This window comes from Anoplophora glabripennis, unplaced genomic scaffold (assembly GCF_000390285.2).
Source record: "Anoplophora glabripennis isolate ALB-LARVAE unplaced genomic scaffold, Agla_2.0 scaffold437, whole genome shotgun sequence".
In the NCBI taxonomy this organism is placed as follows: Eukaryota; Metazoa; Arthropoda; class Insecta; order Coleoptera; family Cerambycidae; genus Anoplophora; species Anoplophora glabripennis.
This window is the reverse complement of record NW_019416527.1, coordinates 52,702-75,323: the sequence shown is the minus strand read 5'-3', so window position 1 is coordinate 75,323 and position 22,622 is coordinate 52,702. Positions and strand designations below refer to the sequence as shown.

The 22,622-nt window shown below is 35.8% G+C and overlaps 1 protein-coding gene across 2 annotated transcripts; it reads left to right on the top strand.

Annotated features, from left to right (window-relative positions):
- The first annotated feature begins 1,805 nt into the window (after nt 1-1,805).
- LOC108911063 (chromodomain-helicase-DNA-binding protein Mi-2 homolog) lies at nt 1,806-22,103 on the top strand. Of its 2 annotated transcripts, none has more exons than XM_018715894.1 (16): nt 1,806-1,989; nt 2,448-2,533; nt 2,613-2,738; nt 4,930-5,065; nt 5,147-5,484; nt 5,540-5,698; nt 5,757-6,440; nt 8,999-9,486; nt 10,212-10,552; nt 10,617-10,840; nt 13,216-14,254; nt 14,418-14,871; nt 14,960-15,899; nt 15,960-16,268; nt 17,656-18,016; nt 21,423-22,103. In XM_018715894.1, the coding sequence occupies exons 1-16, from the start codon at nt 1,953-1,955 to the stop codon at nt 21,554-21,556; spliced, it is 5,856 nt and encodes a 1,951-aa protein (XP_018571410.1). In that variant the 5' UTR covers nt 1,806-1,952; the 3' UTR covers nt 21,557-22,103. The 2 variants fall into 2 exon arrangements, with proteins under 2 accessions (XP_018571410.1, XP_018571409.1); XM_018715893.1 differs by having other exon boundaries at nt 15,957-16,268.
- Nucleotides 22,104-22,622: the final 519 nt, after the last annotated feature.

The following is a 22,622-nucleotide window of genomic DNA, read 5'->3' as shown; positions in this document are numbered from 1 at the left end:
GCTAAATCGCAATATTTTTACTTGGGTAATCTACCCATGAATTTTGGCCCATTACGTCGCGACCACCCTGTATACCTCAGTTACCTTTTTAACTACTATAACTTTTTCCAGTTTAGTGTTTCTTTTCAAACGTAATGTTTTGAAGCAATCCTAAGAATACTAAAATGTACCATTTTACAGTACAACGCCCGGTACTTTGAGTCTCGGTTAAATCATGATTAACTGATCAGGCGATTAGACTACATATACTGATTTATTTTATACAGTATATAATCACAGTCTAATGGCCTGATAAGTAGTCGTTTCTTACAAACGGAAAAATTATAGACTTGGAACAAGAAAACCTTTTTGTAAGATTTTCCATTGATCTTTTACTATCAAGTTTAATTTTTTTAAAAACTGCACATAAAAAGTTATGGTAAAGTTTCTAATCAACAAGGGTCATTTAAATTTCTCGAGCTACGCTATTGGGATCTGAAGAGATACAAGAGGTCGATTGATTTGCAATGAACACCGTTACATCTACGCTCGAGATAATCTGATCCCTGATTCGTTGAATAAAATTTTAAAAATTATGTGTGAATGTAAATGTAAAACTAATGTTTAGATTTAATTTAATCTGTAGCAGTTTGTGATGGGAAATAAAATATTTATAAAAGATAAATTCAATTTTATTTGTGTTTGGACAAGAACTTTCATTGATAAATCTATAAAATATTTCCACAAAAAAAATAAATTTATTATAATAATATAGTCAGTACCTACACTGTGTATACAGGTTCGGAAAGTCCCCATAATTCCCATATGGTACATCGGCCGTTACGTGAGAGCGATAAAGTAAGCCATAGAAATCCGTGCGATAGACAAGGATGGTTACATTGAAGACGTTTCATAATCTGAATAGTCACTCCCACTTCTAACCCGAAACGGGCCTTTACTTTGTCGCTCTCATGTAAAGGCAGATGTACCATGTGGATTTTCCAGCCCTGTATAATTGACTTATGTAAGCAAGCATAAAAATGGGCGATTTGGACATGGCTTAAAAATACATTATAAATGATTACTTTCCATTTACGAATAATGAAAATACTATTATAGTCACTTAGTTAAAGGGGTTTAAGGCTACGTTAAGTGAACGGCCTGACCCGATCACTAAAGTTGTAACTCAAAATCTAACCAATCGACTACACAATCTTTTTACAATCATCTCCAGAACATTTTGTTATTATTGTTAATAAAATAGTCTATGTCTGGATCCACATTCATGCGTGATCACCGGTCCGTTGTAACCTCGTGACCATCAACATCCAATCCGTTTTGATCTTGACGTAGTGTCTTTCCGGACGCATTTTTTTTAACTTTTGCATTTTGAGGATAGTATTGTAGAAACATTTATGAGTACCTTGTATAATCAATCTACTTTGATATAAAAAAATTTACATCTTCTCCAAATGTTTGTTGTGTAAAAAATATAAAATATTACTTTTTGAAATACTTATGAGCAATATTTTTCTTAGAGTTTATTTGCAGTTTTGAAGTTAATTTATACTATTACTTTTTTAGGAGAAAAATATTGTGGGACACGTAAATACGCCCGAATCAAACAATAATCGGTGAACTGGTAGAACAGAAGAACAGAAAAGAGAGGAGTAAAATAAAATATTCATGAATTCATGAATACAGAAGAAACACCCGTTCAAACCGTTACATGAATGCGTGGAAAAGAGAAGAAACGATATTTTTATCTTTTTAAATACTCGTCTTAGAAGGCTGCGCATGCCCATTTCGTTTGTTCTAGCTCTAGTCGGGTGGGGATAAAAAGAGCAATGGAAGAACAACTCCACGGAGTAGAAAAGCGGTGCATACTTTTTGTGATAAGTGCATTATTTTAATTAAAAGAGTGATAACAACCGTTGACTAACATAAATTAAGTATCCTCGTGTCTAGTTAAGATGGCATCCGACGAAGAAGTCGAGGAATCTTTTGCCGGTAAGTTTGTTTTGTTTAGCTTTGCATAGGTGCGAACGTAAGCCGACTTCAAACTCATGTGTTTACTTTTAAATACTTAATTTTGACCCAAATATTTATACAAAACGCTTCCCGGATGTACATAAATTCATCTAGAATCTACGCGTACTGTTAAATTTGCCGAAAATGCCCAAAAAGCGCATAATTATTACTTGATAATCAGATATATTAGTCCGCGGGGGAGGGGGAGGTAGATTTTCATTATTTTTGTGACAGCGCGCGGGCATATCCTGACCCTTAACAAAATGGAGGACATCAAACAAAGAGATTGGCAGATTGCAAATTATATAATTGCACCACAATGCATATCTAGCGTTTTGGGGTTAGAAATTTCATATTTTCCCTCCAAAATAATGTTATGGTGACACTGACCACTGTCCACATGGCTGGCACGCGTATTAATAATTCTCGAATTTTAGGGGAAGAAGATGCCCCTGAAGAAGTGCCTGGCGGAGACCAAGTGGAAAACGAACCCGACTCCGAAGATGCGGCCCCCAAGGGAGGGGTAAGAGACTTAATTAATAATTAAAATTAATAAACAGGAAATATTTATTTTTAAATATGTGGTCTTTAATAATTGTTAGGAAGATGATGATGATTATGAACCTGAGGATGGCCGTAAGAAAAAGAAGGGAAAGAAAAGGAAAGCGAGGGGGGAGGAGAAGAAAGGCAAGAAAAAGAAGAAAAAGCGAAAAAATGATAGTGGAGATGTAAGTATTTTAATATTTCTGACAGAAATGCATTTATTATTAGTCCATATATATTTTTTTGTTACTGTAAAATGGGCCTATTTTTTGATAAGATACATTACTAAATACTAAATATTATATAAATATGTCCAAAATTTTTAAAAATAGAAGGTTGGAGTCATTTAATTTTGCTTGTCTTTAATTGCGTTAGTATAAAATTTACATAAAAAAAGTTATCAAGCAAATAATGTGCTACAATTCAGTCCTCCCTCCTGCGTTGGGTTTACTGTGACACAAATAAGAAGTCCAATGGGGATTCGGAATGTTATGTAGGTTTCAAATCCCAAGATCTATCCCGATAGTCCCCATATGATCCCAAAATAAAATTTCCTATTTCGCTTCCTTATTGACAACCTCTGAGCAGCTTGAGAATGCTTGTTCAGATTTTTAGATTATTGTTTATAATAAGAGCATTATTTAGTTCAGGTTAACTGTTAAACTTTGATTTGAATTTATAAAATTTAAAAATTACTTAACAGATGTTTTTTTTTGATAGAGTATTACCCGTTTCCAGTTAAATTTCTGAATGCTGGGATTCAAATCTTTAATAAATATAAAATATAATAAATAATTCTAGATAGGTACTTATAAAAATAATTTTGTATTTAGAAGGCAAGTGGTTTTAATATGTTGCTATAATTTTGAAGTTCTAAAAAATATAAAATTGTGTTATGTAATACAAGATGATGCTAAGAGATTATAGAATAATATACAGTGTGTTCACAAATAGAGTTGAAAAAAAGGAACAATTTTTTTATCTCATTTTATGAAAAAGTTGTTCATGTTAAAAAATGTTGAGTCTATACAGAAATTATTGGGAATATGACAGTTACATTTAATTTAAAAAATGTCTCAAATTTAGAATCAATCGCAATTTTACAACTCGGTGATTTAACAATTAAAAAAAATATTATCTTCAAACTTTGTATATCGACATAAAAATTATTTTGATGTCTTATATGAAAAGGAACTTTAAATACACAAAAAATAAGTTTCTTACTTTTGACAAAGCCTCCTTAATAGCGGTGGCTGATATTTTAAGCATGATGGTTGTTCGGGATGATATGCTGTGACCTATGTGTCTGATCGCCACCAGTTACAAAATTACCTTTCACTAACTGTAGTTAGGAATCTTTGATCTGCCCTTGTTGTTCTCGGGCTAGGCTCAGTGGGTGCGGACCTGCTATCAAAACCTTGGCCCTGATGTTCATTCCAGTTCTTGTTGATTCTATAAGCCGCTAGGGATGGCACAACTCCTCAGATAATAGTGAACCTTTGATATATGCCCTAGCAGCATCTTACTATCGCATTTCAAATATTTCACTGCTCTTCACTGCTGGTATCTTCAGTGGCGACTCTGTAAATGCTCCGCCGTGATTTCTGTAACTGTCGGCGAGCAGTTACATAGGCCCATAGTATAACAACCCGGAAACCCATCGTACTCTGAACAAAGTCTACTTAATTTTTCATGAATAAAAATATACAACAAATTACTATGTACCTAATCATACAGAATTGTTTCCCAAAATGCCAAAATTTGGGCTTAAAATTTTTTTCGTCATCACAGGTTTTGACAATATGTGGACACACGGGGTATGTATATGTTAGAAAAGGTTAATTTTTGTGTTTCTTAACTGGCACATGTGTATTATTGAGTTTTAAGGATAAAATCAATTACATTTTTAGTAATTCCTTTGTAGAGGACATCCTGTTTATGCTGGTCTACTTACAACAATATTATTCTAGATTTGAACAATTGTAGAATTTTTTAATAGGAATTACTTTTTTTATATAAAATGCGAAATAAATCGTTGGATACTTATTTTGAACTTATGTTTGTTCTTTTTATGCAGTTAATATTTCCCGAAAAAACTGAACTAATTTTCAACTGATAAAAAGAGTACAAGAATCATTTAGAACGAATTCATGAAGTTTCAAAGTAAACTTGCTAGTATCTATTTATCATTACCATATTCTCTGTCACAAAGTAATACACCAATAATAAAAAAGTAGGTCCATTTTACTTGCAATGTAATATTTTTTAAATAATGTAGGTATGTTAAAGTAAAGTATCATCATTACATTTAAGCCCCAAGTTAATAAAATCTACGTTTGAAAATTTAACAATCCAATTTTTTTTTTTTTTGAAAAGGAAAGTGATTTTGGAGACGAAGACAATGGTGATTCAGATTATAGCAGTAGTAAAAAGTCGAGAAAATCGAGGGGTTCCACTAAACACAGTTCTGCTCCTGCCACTCCGGCGGCAGAATCGAATACATCAAGTGGAGGTGAGTTAGTTTGAAACATATTTTTAAATTACTCAGTTTTAGTATAAACTAATCTAAATCAATTCATTGTGGTTATTTTAGGGATGCCCACTATAGAAGAGGTGTGTTCCACATTTGGATTAACAGATGTGGACCTGGATTACACCGAGACCGATTTCCAAAACCTGACAAGTTACAAATTATTCCAACAGCACGTTAGACCTCTTCTCGCTAAGGAAAATCCGAAAGTACCCATGTCTAAGCTGATGATGTTGGTGGCTGCGAAATGGCGTGAATTCTCCAACATAAATCCAAACCTTCAAACAGAAACTGAACGAACTGAACCTTCAGCTCCGTCAACATCCACATCTGAAGAAGGAGGTTACTCCAAACCAAGCCGTTCTAGAGCATCCAAAGAAGCCGCACAAAAAATCGTAGAGGTACTGTTAATCGACGATAATATATCTAATTATTATTCCCATCTGGTATTTTTAGGCTGATTCTGAACCATTTGATGACGACGATGAAGACGAAGAGGATGATGACGGAAAAACCAAGAAGAAACGAAGTTCTAGAGTAAAGAAAGCATCTAAAAAGGCGTCGAAGGTTCCGACACTAAAAATCAAATTAGGAAAGAGAAAACGAGGAAGTTCGGTAAGTATAACTTGAAGAAGAGGCAAACTTAGTCTTACACTGACTGTTTTTTTTTTAGGATGAAGATGGCGATATGAGCGTTGGTGCGTCGGACAGAGATTCGGACGCCGAATTCGAACAGATGCTCCAAGAAGCGGAGGAACCGAAAACTAACGAGGCTACCGGCGACGCTTCTCAACCTGCCGAGGGCGGCGGTGAGGAAATGCCGCAACCCAGACGCAAGGCCAAGACGAAAATCGGGAATAAGAGCAAGAAGAAGAAAAAGGTCAAAAGTGGCAAGAACGAAGAGGAAAATTGTGATCACCAAGATTATTGCGAAGTTTGCCAACAGGGAGGAGAAATCATTCTGTGCGACACCTGCCCTAGAGCGTATCACTTGGTATGTCTGGAACCAGAACTGGAGGAGGCTCCGGAAGGCAAATGGAGTTGCCCGCATTGCGAAAATGAGGGACCCCCGGAACAAGACGATGATGAACATCAAGAATTTTGCCGTGTCTGTAAGGACGGTGGTGAATTGTTGTGCTGTGATTCTTGTACTTCAGCTTATCACACTCACTGTTTGAACCCTCCCTTAACGGAGATTCCAGACGGTGACTGGAAATGCCCGAGATGCGGTTGTCCGCCTCTTATTGGTAAGGTCGCCAAAATCTTGACATGGAAATGGGTTGAACACACAAGTAAAAAAGAGGGAGAAGAACCGAAAAAATCCAGGCACAGAGAGTTTTTCGTCAAATGGCATGAGGTAAGAAAAGACTTGCTACATGAACAGTTTTTCAATTTCGTTTTGACGTTTTACAATCAATTCGTGGGATAACGAGATGCAATTTGTTTGGGGGTTGTTTAAAGACGTCGGGCCTGTGTTCGTGGAAATGGAGATATTTTTGAACATTTACTCAAATAAAATCATTAAAAATTACTTTTTTCCGTTGAGCTTCGTGCCCCGACGTCCTTCCTTTGTCCCTTGGGGGTATTTCGGTGGAAGCTTCTCCGCGTTTTCCTAGATAAATTTTCATTTTCCCGGGGCTCCTAGACAAGAACGGCAAATTTTCGTTGTGGGTGAGAGACAGAACCCGACGGGAACGACCACCCACGGACGTTTCGAGGGTCGATTTAAGGAGGTTCGATACCAAAAGAAAAATGGTAAGAATGTTTTCAAAGCAATTGAAATCTGTTAATAAATATGCAAACTGACTTGTGTAAAAATATCAGATCGATTGACAACGTAGTTTTTTTTGAAAAATGAATTTAAAAATTATGCTCTTTTACACAGGCTCTTATGGGAGTTGGGAAAAAACTTTAATCAAACGTGAATATTGCTCTTAAAAATGGTTAGGATCGAGAAAATAAAATTGTAATTAAAGAATTAAATATTACTAAACATTTTAAAACAATAAAAATATGCACTTACAATGTAATTATTGAGATAATGGAATGAATAGATAACGTTTTGACAAATTTGAACAAACATCTGATCCAATGAAAGGAAATATGGCAACATTGTACGCTGTATTTAATGCTTCGACTGATGCGTTATATTTGAATAGCTCAATTATAGATTATAAAATTATTCCAGTCGAAAATATATGTAGTAATAATTAATATTAAATAAATTTTTCGTGATCTAAAGCAATATACTAGCAATTTGAAACAAAAATTGAAAGGATCTCTTTGCAAAACGAACGGTTTAGTTGTTGTCATAATCTTCAATTTGACAAGTCGACGTCTCACTATCATACATTGAACTTCTTGATAGTTATCATATGGATTCTCGGTTTGCACATTTTATTTTTTTCTCATCAATCCACATTCTGTTTTATACTCATTTTACACTTTTCAGTCATTACTTTTCCTTTGTACCTTGGTTGTTCATTCATGTTTACGGAATTCGTGCAAAGTTGACAGTAATGACAGTTGACCCAACTTTTACCACCACGCCATGGCAATGTTGCCAGATTTCATCCATAATTTTACAAGCTCGTAATGAATAAATAGACGCTTTTATTCAAATAAATAGTGAACTGACGTGTATTAAACACGAAAAAAATATGCAAGCTAATATGTGTTGTATAAATTTCATTCTAAATAGAATACTTAGTTCGCTGAAATTAATTTATGTAAGGTTGGTACTGCAACAAGACTCCCGTGTATAAACATAGGCATACTCTCCGCACCGCCCGCCCCGTAAGAGGTGTATCGAACGTCCTTAAAATACTAAAGGCTTTTTTCCGAGGACCAAACGAGGGTTTGCTCAGCTTTTATGTGCGAGTTTCGTCCTTTCTTCGTCACCACGGGACGTTTTCGAAGGGTATTTTTTACTTTTTAACGCCCAAATTTGCTTTTTAAAAAGGTTCTGTATCTTGCATCTCTCTCGCGAAACCCCAATATTTTCGCAACATTCTCTCTCTTCTGTATCGCCCTCAACTTTTATTAGGTCAAATGTAACAAAATTTAAGACGAGATTAAGAATATTTTGATACAAACTGTCACCGCAGTAGAAACGTCAGAATTGTCCGATTTCGTCGTTCCCAGGGGCGGCAGTACGACGATGGGCGATTATTTTTATGTTTTATACCGTTCCGAGTCCTTCGCCGACGATTTTACGGCAGAAAACTGCAATTTTTAACATTACGAAAATGCTTGTTTACTTCGGCTATGAACAGGAATTCAAATACCGATACGGACAAACTTTGTCTAGAGGCAATGATTGCCTCAGTGATAAAATGGTCGCGTTGCGACCTGGAGGTCGACGGTTCGAATCTCGCACTGGATCCTTAAGAATTTTTTTTACTTATTGCTGTATTATACCTTCATTATGGTGTTTTCTTTTTGAATCTTTCCATAAGAAGAAAATATAACTTTTCAAATATATGTATACACAGGATGTCTAAAAACATTACGTTGAATTTCGAATGGTTGAGAGATAATTATGAAGTTACGATGTTGATGACTTTTATATGCAAATTAAAAATATTTCTTGAAGTTTAACGCCCTGTATCTTTTTAACGAAGCGTCCTAGATAAAAAACCATATGAAAAACTCACCTTAAAATTCACCAAAGAATACGAGGTTTCATTTTTGGTCACCATTTGTGAATCACCCTGTATATTCTCGTTGTTCCCGCGTTATTGTGATAGCACAAGTTCATTGTTTTCATAAATGCAATCACTATTTTAAAAAATGCATAGAAGAATAAACAATTAAAAAAAAAACGCTTTTATCACACACATTCAACACTCATAAATATAAAAAAATTATTAAACCGATTGTCTAATACTAAATAATTTTTCTCTTGTTTTACAGTTATCTTACTGGCATTGCAGTTGGATAACAGAGCTACAATTGGACGTATACCACCCGCTAATGTTCCGCAGTTACTACAGAAAATACGACATGGAGGAACCACCCAAATTGGAAGAACCGATGGACGAGTCTGACACACGCTGCAACAGGCTAGTAAAGATGGGAGGCACGCAAAATGATGAAGAACTGGAAGAGAAGTACTACAAATACGGCGTGAAGCCAGAATGGCTCATAGTCCATCGGGTCATCAATCATCGCACCATGCGAGACGGCAGAACTCTTTATCTTGTCAAGTGGAGAGAGTTAACTTACGATCAGGCGACGTGGGAGGAGGAATCCGATGATATTCCGGGGCTTAAGCAAGCTATTGAGTATTATATGGATTTGAGATCGGCGTGTATGAGTGGGGGCGGTAGCTCCAAGAACAAGAAAGGCAAAGGCAAAAAGATCAAGAGGGATCTTATCGATGACGATGATAGAACTACTCCGTAAGTAAAATTGTCGTACGTACGAGTTTGTACATATTGGGCCAACTAAACAGCTTAAGGCGCATTTTAATATCAGTTTAACTCTTTCAGGCACAGAAATTATATTAATTTTTTTACTCAAGCGTCACAAAAAATTAAACTATAGCTTTTGTGAATTATAATGATTTTATTGTAAAGAATACTTAAAACTAAATACATTACAGCTGATTTTGTGACCCTGTGTTAGCTCACAGACTCCTGAGGGGGGGGGGGGGTACAGGGTCTGTAAAACTATGGCTGAAGGGAAATGATTGTTAAATAATTTTTAAATGTAAGTACTTAAAAAATTCTGGTACAAAATATGTACCACCAAGACCTGGAGGAATAAAAAACGGTGGTACATTTTATGCACCACTGAGACTGAAAGAGTTAAGAGATTTTAAGTAATTTATTAATATTTATTTGAAGTTTATCAATATTTTTTTGTTGTCAAACAACTTCAATTTGTAAACATTTTTTATTTTTGTAAGGCATATGGATTCTGATGGGAGTAGTTCAAACGTCCTAAATACTTACGACCACAAATATTAGCCAAAAATAAAAAATACCCTGTATCTATTGTACATCAAGGCAGTTTCTACCAATTCTTGTAAATGGGGTCGTTTGAACTATTTCCTATCTCGCGAAATTGAAGAAATATCCCCAAAAGTTCATTGTAATTAATAATTTTTTTTTTTATTTTTCAGTCGCAGATATACGCCCCCTCCAGAAAAACCTTGCACTGACTTGAAGAAGAAATTCGACAAGCAACCAGCCTATCTGGACGAATTGGGCATGCAACTGCACGAATACCAATTGGAAGGTTTGAATTGGTTGCGTTACTCTTGGGCTAACGGAACAGACACCATCCTCGCTGACGAGATGGGTCTGGGAAAAACCATCCAAACCATAGTCTTTTTGTATTCCCTATACAAGGAAGGCCACTGCAAAGGGCCGTTCTTGATTAGTGTGCCCCTCTCGACCATCATCAATTGGGAGAGAGAATTCGAAACTTGGGCTCCAGACTTCTATTGCATCACTTACGTCGGTAAGAGCTTAAGTGATAATCCGATATTCTTTGTAACTGACTTTTATTTTTTTTTTTTTTCTAGGCGATAAAGATTGCAGAGCTGTGATCAGGGAAAATGAAATTAGTTTCGAAGAAGGCGCTGTTAGAGGCGGTCGTGCATCCAGAATAAGGGCAAGCTCCATTAAGTTCAACGTTTTGTTAACCAGCTACGAGTTGATCTCTATCGATGCGGCTTGCTTAGGGTCCATCGATTGGGCTGTTCTGGTCGTAGACGAAGCACATCGTCTGAAAAGCAACCAGTCCAAGGTAAACATTAAAACATTTGATCTAATACTATTTGGTCCTTCGAACCGGATATTTAATGATCCTACAAAAATTCTTTCAAAAAGCCATGTCCTCAGATATTCTAATCTAAACTAATTAGTGTAATGAATATTATAAGGAAAAAGGGATCAAATAATTACATCTTAAAAAAACATGGTATATTGAAGTGCACTAATTAATAATTGTCTCTGAGTTGGTTACCGTTTCTTGAATTGTACTCTCTGAATATTGATCCTTGGTGTTTCCATGGTGTTTGGTGAAATGAATAATGGTCCGAATATTTCGAAAATACTTCTTGTTGCATATTTTTGGGAAAGTTTCTGCACTCTGATGGATAAGTTGAATATTTGTGACGGTATACAGATTTTCATTAAAAAATAATAAAGATTCAAATTCAGTACAAGAAATTTAGAGGTGCATTTTTGAAGTCAAAATAAGCCTTTTTTTCCTACAAACGTGGGTCCACAAATGCTTAGTTTTCGATATACAGGGTGTTAAAGTTTTTTATTTCTATTTTTTAGGAATAATTTCCAAACAGATTTGAATGTTGGCATAGAACTTGGTGTACGGAAGTTTTTTAGGAGGCTAAATTTAAATATGTCATTGCTTTCGATGCTGCTTGTAGAAGGCGCCACCTATAAGGTTACGCTTGAATTAAATTGGCCCTAACTTTTTTGCTATCCTGTACATTGACATTTCGTATTAGTGTGTTTATTCCTCTATCAATTTTGGAATACTTGGTCAAAATCTCTCAGACCAACCATTTCCGAGATATTGGCTGATGAAGAGTTAAATATACACCATATTTTCAAGTTTTATTAACTATTTACAGTGAAAAATTTTTAAATTTATTTTCACCATCATCAGTAACGCAATGAATGATCTTAAATTACCGTTTTCAAGAAAATCATTGCTGACTAAACGGTAGTATTGTCATCAAAATACATACAGAAAAAAACATAGTAGGCTATGACTGCTTAGTTTGACAACTATTCCTAGAGGTTTTCTGTTGAAATCTAAGACTTGGGGAAAATACAGGCAGAAAACAGTTTATTACAAAAAAAAAAAAAACTAAATAAAAATACCCAAATTTATTGAACCTTAAAAATAATTTGATCGAAAATATGGTGCGCATTTAACTCTTCATCGGCCAATATTTCGGAAAGGGTTGTTCTGAGAGATTTCAACCAAGTATACCTGCTTAAAATTTCAGGGTTGCTTTCGTTGTGTAGCAAATAATGAAAAATTAAAGTATTTTTATTGAAAACAAAATTTGTGAAAAAGACGTGTTGTCGGGGCGAGCGTTCGCTGGAGAATCCCCTTGTGTGGAGTCAGTCGTATGTATCTGAGTAAGCATCTGGTCACCGGCGCCAATTCACCGTGGACCCTTCCTGGAACTCTGTTGCGTCCGAGCGGTGTCAGGCTGTCGCTCTTGACGTAATTAAAAATGGGTCACTTGCGGCATGTGTATCCACAAATTGATAGGGGAATAAAGCACTAATACGAATTGTCAATGTACAGGGTAGCAAAAAAGTTAGAGCCAATTTAATTCAAGCGTACCTTTATAGGTGGCGTCCTCTACTAGCAGCGTCAAAAGCAATATCATATTTAAATTTAGCATCCTAAAAAAAACCCCGTACCCCAAGTTTTATGCCAACATTTAAGTCTGTTTGGAAATTATTCCTAAAAAATCGAAATAAAAAACTTTAACACCCTGTATATCGAAAACTAAGCATTTGTGGACTCATGTTTATTATAGGAAAAAAAAAGTATTATTTTGATCTTAAAAATCCGTCCCTAAATTCTTTGTACGGAATTTTAAATCAGCCTGTATAGAAGGATAGGTTGTTCAAAGCATGAATGAGTGTTGGTCGATATTTATTTATTTCCAAATGGCCCATTGTTAAGTTTTGGTATAACTACTATTTGCCTTATTTTCCATTTACTGGGAAATATTGTATGTTGCAAATAAATCCAAGTTCTTTTTCTCTTAGAAGTCGTGATTATGTGTTTGATGGTATTCCCTTAGCATTTTTCTTTGTTTTAATTAATTTAAGAGTGTATGAAGGCAACATGTGGGAGAGTAATGTTTTGGGGTGGGGTATATTAAACTCTTGTGTTTTCTATTGATACAAGAATGAGGGTATCTTCTTCCGACAAATTTTTTAGGGGCTAGTGAAATTAAATCGGTATATAAATTCATCCAATTCTGAGACATTTTATCCAAAATCCAAACTAAATGGTCATAATTATGTTCTGCTTCTATATCTGATACTACTTCAATATTGGTAATAGAATCTGTCAACGAATATTTATATTATTGAAGTTTAGGATATTTATTTAGTTATTTATTTCAGTTTTTCAAAATATTGAACAGCTACAACATCACCTATAAACTTCTCCTTACCGGTACCCCACTGCAAAACAACTTGGAAGAATTGTTCCACCTTTTAAATTTCTTGAACGGACAGAAATTCAACGACTTGACAACTTTCCAAGCGGAGTTCGCAGATATATCCAAAGAAGATCAAGTCAAGAAGTTGCATGAACTTTTGGGGCCCCACATGCTGCGTCGTCTCAAAACTGACGTACTTAAAAACATGCCGACAAAATCCGAATTTATCGTACGTGTAGAACTGTCCCCCATGCAGAAGAAATACTACAAGTACATCCTGACCCGTAACTTCGAAGCTTTAAATCCGAAAGGAGGCGGCCAGCAAGTTTCTCTGCTTAATATTATGATGGACTTGAAAAAATGTTGTAATCATCCCTATCTGTTCCCGGCGGCAGCAGAGGAAGCTCCATTGGGTGCCCACGGCAGTTGGGATGTCCAACACCTTGTCAAGGCCTCAGGAAAGTTAGTGTTGCTGTCGAAAATGTTGAGGAAATTAAGAGAACAAGGCCACAGAGTGCTCATCTTCTCTCAGATGACGAAGATGTTGGATATCCTGGAAGATTTCCTGGAAGGGGAGGGTTATAAGTATGAGCGAATCGACGGCGCCATCACGGGTGGCTTACGTCAAGAGGCAATCGATAGATTCAATGCTCCGGGAGCTCAACAATTCGTATTCTTGTTGTCGACAAGGGCTGGCGGTTTGGGAATTAATTTGGCCACCGCAGATACAGTTATCATTTACGACTCGGATTGGAATCCTCACAACGATATCCAGGCCTTCTCGAGAGCCCATCGTATCGGTCAGGCCAACAAAGTCATGATTTACCGATTCGTTACCCGTAACAGTGTGGAAGAAAGGGTAACGCAAGTGGCAAAGAGGAAGATGATGTTAACCCACTTGGTGGTACGGCCTGGTATGGGAAAGGGGGCCAATTTTACCAAACAGGAGTTGGACGATATCTTGAGATTTGGTACTGAAGAATTGTTCAAGGAAAATGAAGGTAAGTTTACTTATTGGTCCTTCGAACAGGATTTTTTTTTTTGACATGTAGAACTAGAACTAATTTTATAGTAACTTCATGAAACTGTATTGAGTATCTGTCTTTCAAATTCCCTTTTTCTTTTAATATTTTTGTATATTATTTATTGTTAATGTGATTTCAGGGAAGGAAGATGAAGCTATCCATTACGATGACAAAGCCGTCAACGAACTGTTAGACAGATCGAAAGAAGGTATTGAACAGAAGGAAAGTTGGGCCAATGAATACCTCAGTTCCTTCAAGGTGGCCAGCTACGTCACCAAAGAAGGTGAGGCTGAAGAGGAAGTGGACACGGAAATTATCAAGCAGGAGGCTGAGAACACCGACCCAGCCTATTGGATAAAACTCTTGAGGCACCATTATGAACAGCAACAGGAAGATATCGCCCGTACCTTGGGTAAGGGCAAGCGTGTGAGGAAACAAGTCAATTATAATGACGGCGGAATGACTACCGATACCCGCGAGGATTCTACGTGGCAAGAGAATCTCTCGGATTACCATTCGGACTTCTCTGCTGGTTCGGACGAAGACAAAGAGGACGATGACTTTGACGAAAAGAATGACGGCGATCTCAGCAGGTAAAGGAATATTTTCTATATTACAATTTTGAAATATCCTAAATTTTTTGTGCTAATCCCACTTCTGATTTTCAACATTTCATTTTAGACGAAGCAGAAGAAGAATGGAACGTAAAGATGAACGAGACAGACCTTTGCCGCCCCTCTTGGCTAGGGTTGGAGGTAACATCGAGGTTTTGGGTTTCAATGCACGTCAAAGAAAGGCATTCCTAAACGCCATCATGCGATATGGCATGCCGCCTCAGGATGCTTTCAACTCGCAATGGCTCGTTAGAGACTTGAGGGGAAAATCGGAGAAGATATTCAAGGCGTACGTATCGCTGTTTATGAGACATTTGTGCGAACCCGGTGCAGATAACGCGGAAACGTTTGCCGATGGCGTGCCAAGAGAAGGTCTGAGCAGACAACATGTTTTGACCAGGATAGGAGTGATGTCGTTGATCCGGAAGAAGGTGCAGGAATTCGAGCACATAAATGGAGAATATAGTATGCCGGAGGTGATCAAGAAGTCGATCATGGATCAGAATAAGATCAGCATTACCCCGACTGACGGAGAAACTCCTAAGAGCACCACAACCAGCACAAGCGCTACTCCGGCGACTAGCGCAGCTCCCAGTCCGGCGCCCACTCAAGTCGATCCCGATAAGGACAAGGACAGTTCGATTGAAGAGAGTAAAGATGCCAAGTTGGAAAAGGAGGGTCTCTCTGAAGAAAAAGAGAAGACCGCTTCTGAAGAGATTAAGGAAGAATCGGCCAAAACAGAATCGACGGAGTCCTCGGAAGCCGACGTTAAGTCTGAGATTAAATCAGACGCAGATTCTGCATCTATCGCCAGTGACGAGAAGAAGGAAGAAAAAGAAGAGGACATTAAAAATGAAGAGATAGAGATAAAAGATGAAGTTAAAAAGGATGAAGATGAGAAGGAGAGTGAAATGAAGAAGGAAGAGGAAATTGAGAAGAAAGAAGAAAAACCAAAGATTGAAAAGAAGGAAGAAGAGGACGTGGTTGTCGTTGAGCAAGAGGACAAGGTAAAAGACCGTGCTTCTCATTAACTTTGGAGTTGTTATTATTATTTTCTGTTTCAGAAGGATAAGAGAGAGAGCGAACCAGAGACTAAAAAGAGATTCATGTTCAACATCGCCGACGGCGGCTTCACGGAACTCCACACTCTGTGGCTGAACGAGGAAAAAGCCGCCACCCCGGGTCGGGAATATGAAATCTGGCACAGGCGTCACGATTACTGGCTGCTAGCAGGCATCGTAACTCACGGCTATGGCAGGTGGCAAGACATCCAAGCCGATGCTAGGTTTGCCATCATCAATGAACCCTTCAAGATGGACGTTGGTAAAGGCAATTTTCTTGAGATCAAGAACAAGTTCCTGGCTAGGAGGTTCAAGGTAAATGGACTGTTTTGATTTAATTTAAAATAATGGTCCAGTTTTACAATATTTAATTAACTTAAAAAAAAATAAGATAATTAAAAATTGAAATAAAAACTCTACAAGTACTAGTTATCGTCATTCTGAAAATGAATTGTCAATTAATTTAACTGCCACAAGAGGGACAAATATCTTAATACAACCTAGTATTGGTTACGGGCATTGGCATTTCCAGACCTTTTAAAAAACGGAAGCTGTTTGAAAAAACTGTTCAAAATGAAAACAAGTTGTTCTATTTTACATTTTACTTATTTATTTTTTCAATGTAACTTTTATATATGTAAAATAATACAGGGTGATTCACAACTTATCCAAAAAAATTTGGGAATGCGGCATGAGAAATGGAGTCAATATTGTAAAAAAAAATTTTTGTAAAATCCTTATAGTTTCCGAGAAAAAAAAAATATTGAAATTGTAGTACTTTCAAGCATTACATCGTTGGACAACTGTAGTCTCTGGCGTCATTTACAATATGCGTGGGAACCATGTGTCCTCAGCGACTCCGAAAACCGAAATCCGATTTTACAATTGTGTTTACAATAGTTTTTTAGTAATTAGTGTCAAAACTGGCTTGCGTGTATAGCAACTCGGAATGGATGGATATTGTTTTAATTTGTAAACATTTGTTATGCTGAAGCATTTGTGTTAGTTCGTAGAAACTGAGTAAGACGGTCCCAAAAGTGTTACGTTAACATTAGTTGAATGATTTCCGGGCTGGTTGCCACGTCATCGATTTACAACTCTTGAAGTTTCAAGAGACATTGCTTTCTTCTTCAGAAATTACTCTGTAGGAAAAAAATTATCTTTTGAAGTGACAGTGTCAAAGGTATTGAATATGACTAGATTAATATCAATTGTTTTTTTTCCTTTTAAATCAGATTGAAGATATTTTGAATCACTTTATGTATTGAAATATACACAGGATGTAATGTTGTTTGTTGAATGGTAAGTGCTCTTAAGATTTTTTTATAGACATCATAACGAACTCAAACACATCCAAAATTGTTAAGAAATGGTTTTGTGAGAATAATGTGCAAATTTTAATATGGCCGAGTTAGTCTCCAGATATGAATCCCATTGAAAAAATGTACCCAAGTATTTCATGAAATTCATTATAATGAAATTAATTCAAATATGGTTACCTCAATGGTATATGCAGCCAATAAGTTATCAATAATAAAGATTTCTGAACGTTTAATTATTTGTTTTTATTTTTTGTTTTGTATAGAGTATTTTGTAACATCAGAATTTACTTGGATTTATATTATAGCACTAAAACACTAACCCCGCCTTGTAGAGTAGTATCATTAGCAGCAAAACATCACGACTTACTTTCTCTTCACAGCTCCTAGAACAGGCCCTGGTGATCGAAGAACAGCTACGCAGGGCGGCATACCTCAACCTGACGCAGGATCCCAACCATCCCGCAATGTCACTTAATGCCAGATTTGCCGAAGTCGAGTGCTTAGCGGAATCTCACCAGCACCTCAGTAAAGAATCGTTGGCAGGCAACAAGCCGGCGAACGCCGTCCTGCACAAAGTGCTCAACCAGCTGGAAGAGCTGCTGTCCGATATGAAATCGGACGTGTCCAGATTGCCTGCTACTCTAGCGAGGATACCTCCTGTGGCGCAAAGGTTGCAGATGTCTGAGAGGAGCATCCTGTCTCGGCTGGCAGCCACGTCTTCATCTAATACTCAAACGACAAGTAAGTGCCATCGAGTTTTTTTTTAATTCTGGCTAAATTAAGACATAATAAATAGGTGTGCCTCGAGATTCTCATTTAGGGGCAGTTTTCTTTAATATGCTTTCAATGATATTCACAAGAGCTTCTCATTGTAAATTTTTACTGATAATTTGAAGTTATCTTGGATATCCACAAGATTTTTTTTTTTTTCATATACTTTTTAACAGTATTTTGACCCGCAGAAGACGATGGAGCCATCTGAAATTCTCCATCACGCCAGGATTTTTCTTTAACTTTAAAAAATAGCTCAAAATTGGTGAAAATCTCGATTATTTTTTGTTAAAATAGTTATTTTGAAATTAAAATACACAGACGTGTTAATAGGATCAAAATAAAAACTTTTATTCCTGCACTTTTTTCTCTAAAATACCTCCTTGTCGATTTTGAGCCTTATTAAAATGCCTATAACTCCTCAAGGATGCACTAGAGAAAAGAGTGGAAGAATAAAAAGTTTTTATTTTACTCGATGAATGCAAACCGTAAACTAATAAAAAGGAATAATCCGGGTATGCCGATATTTTAAAATTAAAGTGTGTTCAATGGGTTAAAAAGAGATTTTTAATTTTCTCTTAATAAAACCGAAATGAATAGGAATTATATTATTTTTTTAAGAATGTTCATTACTATTAAATTTTGCATTATTATCTAGTAGTGATAATTAAATATGGTTCAGTAAGATTAAAAAATAAAAATGGGAATATTCAATACAGTCTCAAAGTTGAGTCATTTATTTTAACAGCTGGTAAAAAAAGTCGATTTACCAAAAATCGTTTATATAAAAGTTGTCAAATAAAGCAATTATTACCAATTATTTAAAAAAATTGAAATTTAAAAACTTTATAATACAAACCTGATTTATTGTAATTTTCGACCAATCCGTTGTAAGAGCATAAATTGTTTGTATACTACTGATACTGGGTATGTATTTTTTTTTTGTAGTTGCATGGTTTTGAGTACACACTTTTCGATTTGACAGTGCTAAATAATGCGAGATATTGTTTTTGATTTGTGGGTGTTTTGTGCAATAAAAGTGGCACATGTTTATGAAAACAATGAACTAGTGGATATAATATTAACTTACGGGAAGTGTCAACAAAATGCAGCTGCAGTATGTCGCTTGTACGCGGAAAGGTTTCGTTTACGAAATTGTAAATTTAGTTATTACTGTTATTAGACTCTGCGATACAGGGTATTTAAAGGAACAACAAGGAACGCTGGAAGACCTCCACGCGAAATGGTGGAGATCGAGGAAGAAATTTTAGAAATTGTCGAAAATGACCAAAAACGAGTACTAGGTCCATGTTAGTAAACAAACTTTATCTTATAACTAAATTAGAGTCGCGGAGCCGGATGATTTCGTAAAAGAAACCTTTTTGTGTACAAGTGACATGCTGCGGCTGAATTTTGTTGACACCCCTTAAGTTAATATTATGTACACTAGTTCATTGTTTTCATAAACATGTGCCATTTTTATTGCACAAAACACCCACAAATCAAAAATAATATGCATTATTTAGTACTGCGAAATCGAAAAGAGTGTGCTGAAAACCGTGCAACTACAAAAAAAAAGACATTCTCAATATCAGTAGTAAACAAACAATTTATGTTTTTACAACGGAATGGTCGAAAATGACAATAAATCTGGTTTGTGTTATAGTTTACATTCTACGACTACATAGCTGGACAACTGTAGTCTCTAGCGTCATTCGCAATGCGTGTGGAGAGCCACGTGGCTTCAGCGACTCCGAATACTGAAATTGGATTTTGCTATCGTCGTTGCAATAGTATTTACCCGTTACCTGTGGTGTTTACAATAGTTTTTTTAGTAGTTAGTGTCAAAAATGGTTTGCGTGTATAGCAGCTCTGAGTTGATTGATATCGTTTTAATTTATGGTGAAGCATTTGTGTTATGGTGAAGCAAGACAACATTTGTGTTAGTTCGTAGAAACTGAGTAAGACGGACCCAAATGCGTTTACACGTTGGTGGATAAAATTTTGAACAATTGTTGTAACATCGGGTATGTCAAATGATTTTATTATTTAAAAACACAAATTAATTGTATTAATTAATAAAGGCAAAAGCTGTTGAATTTACCAATATAAAATAGGTGCGATAAAATTCTGTTTACATATTTCTTTCCTTGCGAAAGTTTTTGTCCGTTTTTATCACACCGTGATGCCGGTCGCATTGTTCGAGGTTGGGTTTTACAGTGGACCAGTTTCCAGTGACGTGCAGAAGTGTATTTTTAAATCATTTTCGAACTGCCCTTTTTGATTTTTTCTTTACAAAATTGTATTTGTAAGGGTCCCCTGTACATCCAGAATTTTTTTTTGGATAAGTTCTGAATCACCCTGTATAAACGATTTTTGGTAAATCGACTTTTTTATGAGTTTTACCAGCTGTTAAAATAAATGACAATTTTGAGAACACCCTAAACTTCCCATCTGGAAAATAAGGAAATTAAAAAAGCAAAGCAAAAAAAGCCTGAGACACTTCGACTTTTTTTTTTAAGAGGGACACGTGATGGTGTAAGTTTTGATATCCTGGAAGCTACCCCTTAGGAAAGGATGTAAAATACCCTTAAACTTTAGTAACGCCCTATGTTGAGTTGACACCTCATTTTAAAGCTTTTTCAATTCTGCTCATGACAACATACGACTTTTTAAATTTTGGTTTGGATATGACGATAAAATCATCACTTATATAGAATAAGACAAAATATCAATGAATGAAAGAATGTTATTGTATTGAATGTTCAAATTGGTTTCCCTCCACTTCCATACAATAATAAAAACTTTGCTCCACTTCCGAACGAATAATTCGAAGCATTTCGGGCCTTCTTCAACAATTAGCCGACAAAGCTCCTCAAGTGAGTTCAGTCTTGTTGAGTAAATTTCCGTCTTTCTGTCCACATACAAAAAAGTCTAAAAATCGGAAAAACAGATTGAGTACAAAAAATTTGCATTCCTTGAAGCACGATCATTCTTTTCTTCACAGAACTGCAAGCGGCGATCAGGATCGTCTTCATCTTGTACCAAATTAATTTTGTATGGGTGATACTTATAAACAACATTATGAACTTAGGTACAGTAATTTCTGAAGTACTTGCAAGATTCCTGAGACTCAAATTTGGTTCCATTGCAATGTGACCCAGTACAACTACCAGATTACTCTCATTACGTATGACCTGTTCATGTTGATGTTTTCTGTTTGGAACCGATCCAGTTTTATTTTTTTTAATTTGGATATTTCCAGGTGGGAAGTTTTAATTGGAACACCCTGTATATTTTCAACTGTCTGCTATTTATAATTTTTTTGCAACCAGTTACTTATTGACTAATGTTAAACAAAATAAATAATTTTCAGCGCAAGTGATGAGCCAGTTCCCAGCAGGCTTCAACGCCGGCAACATCCAATTTGCCGCGGCGGCGGCCAATTTCGGCAACTTCAGGCCACAATATTCTGTACCCGGCCAACCACCCACCGGTTTCCCATCATAATAGCTTTGTAAGTTCCTCCTTGGGTAGGTTAAGCATTAAAATTGTATTTATTATCATTTTCGTTTCTCCTCTTTGCAGAATTCTAATTTATTGTGGAAGGGTATTGTCATTACACACACAAATACACACTCTTTTTGCTCAGACAGGCCTGGTCGATGTCCTAGTAAAATTTATTTAATTTAGTTTCATTTCTCCTCAAACTATTGTAGTAGTATTTTGGCATTTTTATTATTTATTACACGCGTGCGCATTATGTGTTTTCATTGTTCTTTGTCGTGACATATGGGATGAAAAAGACAATCTTAGCGTTGGTTAGCCAGTAGCGACTATTATTTTTCATTTGGAGCGTTGTGATTACGTTGAATTTTTTTATTGCATATGTTACCGGTCTGTGAGGACACAAAATGTCATTCCAAATCTTAGTGAAATAGAATTACCTCTTAGGAATTTGTTATATTAAGGGTTCCACTTGTTAAATGGTGGTGCGTTTTTTTAAATGGTATGTTTAATCTTGAGCATTCCTCCAATAAACAGATAGAGAACAAAATGTGTTGGTGTTTATTTACTCTCCCACTTCAGTCATCTTCGATATCACAAATATTATAAAAAAAAGTTAATGTTTTCTGAATAACCAAGGAGGGAAAACTTTTATTTCTCAATTTATTTCGGAGTAAGCTACAAATAAAATTCAATTGTATATTTGTAATTATTGTAATATTTACAAAAATCTTTTAATTTTTACTTTAAATACAAGGTGTGGCGTGTATAATCTATACAAATTAAACTACAGCTTTCTGACGATATTTGTAATAGAAAACTCACAAAAAAGTTATATCTTCGCGTTTTGTTTTTTGTAAATTAAAGTTCATTTATTCAACGAAAATGAAGGCCGACCCTGTGTTATTTATTAAAAACTTTGGACATTTTTTTATGCGACCCGAGATACAACTATAATTTAAGTTGGTATAATCTAATACTAGTAATTTTGAAAGGTTAGATTATATTGTCAAAAAATTTGTGCAGTCAACTGATTTGCATTGAATTCACTATTCACTTAATTATTAAA

What these genes read in the sequence shown, in the direction of transcription:
- LOC108911063 (XM_018715893.1), top strand. Translation starts at nt 1,953, where the DNA reads ATGGCATCCGACGAAGAAGTCGAGGAATCTTTTGCCG. An exon ending in TTTTCGTCAAATGGCATGAG is followed by an intron (nt 6,441 to 8,998) that starts GTAAGAAAAGAC and finishes CTTGTTTTACAG; the next exon opens with TTATCTTACTGGCATTGCAG. An exon ending in ATCTAATACTCAAACGACAA is followed by an intron (nt 18,017 to 21,422) that starts GTAAGTGCCATC and finishes AATAATTTTCAG; the next exon opens with CGCAAGTGATGAGCCAGTTC.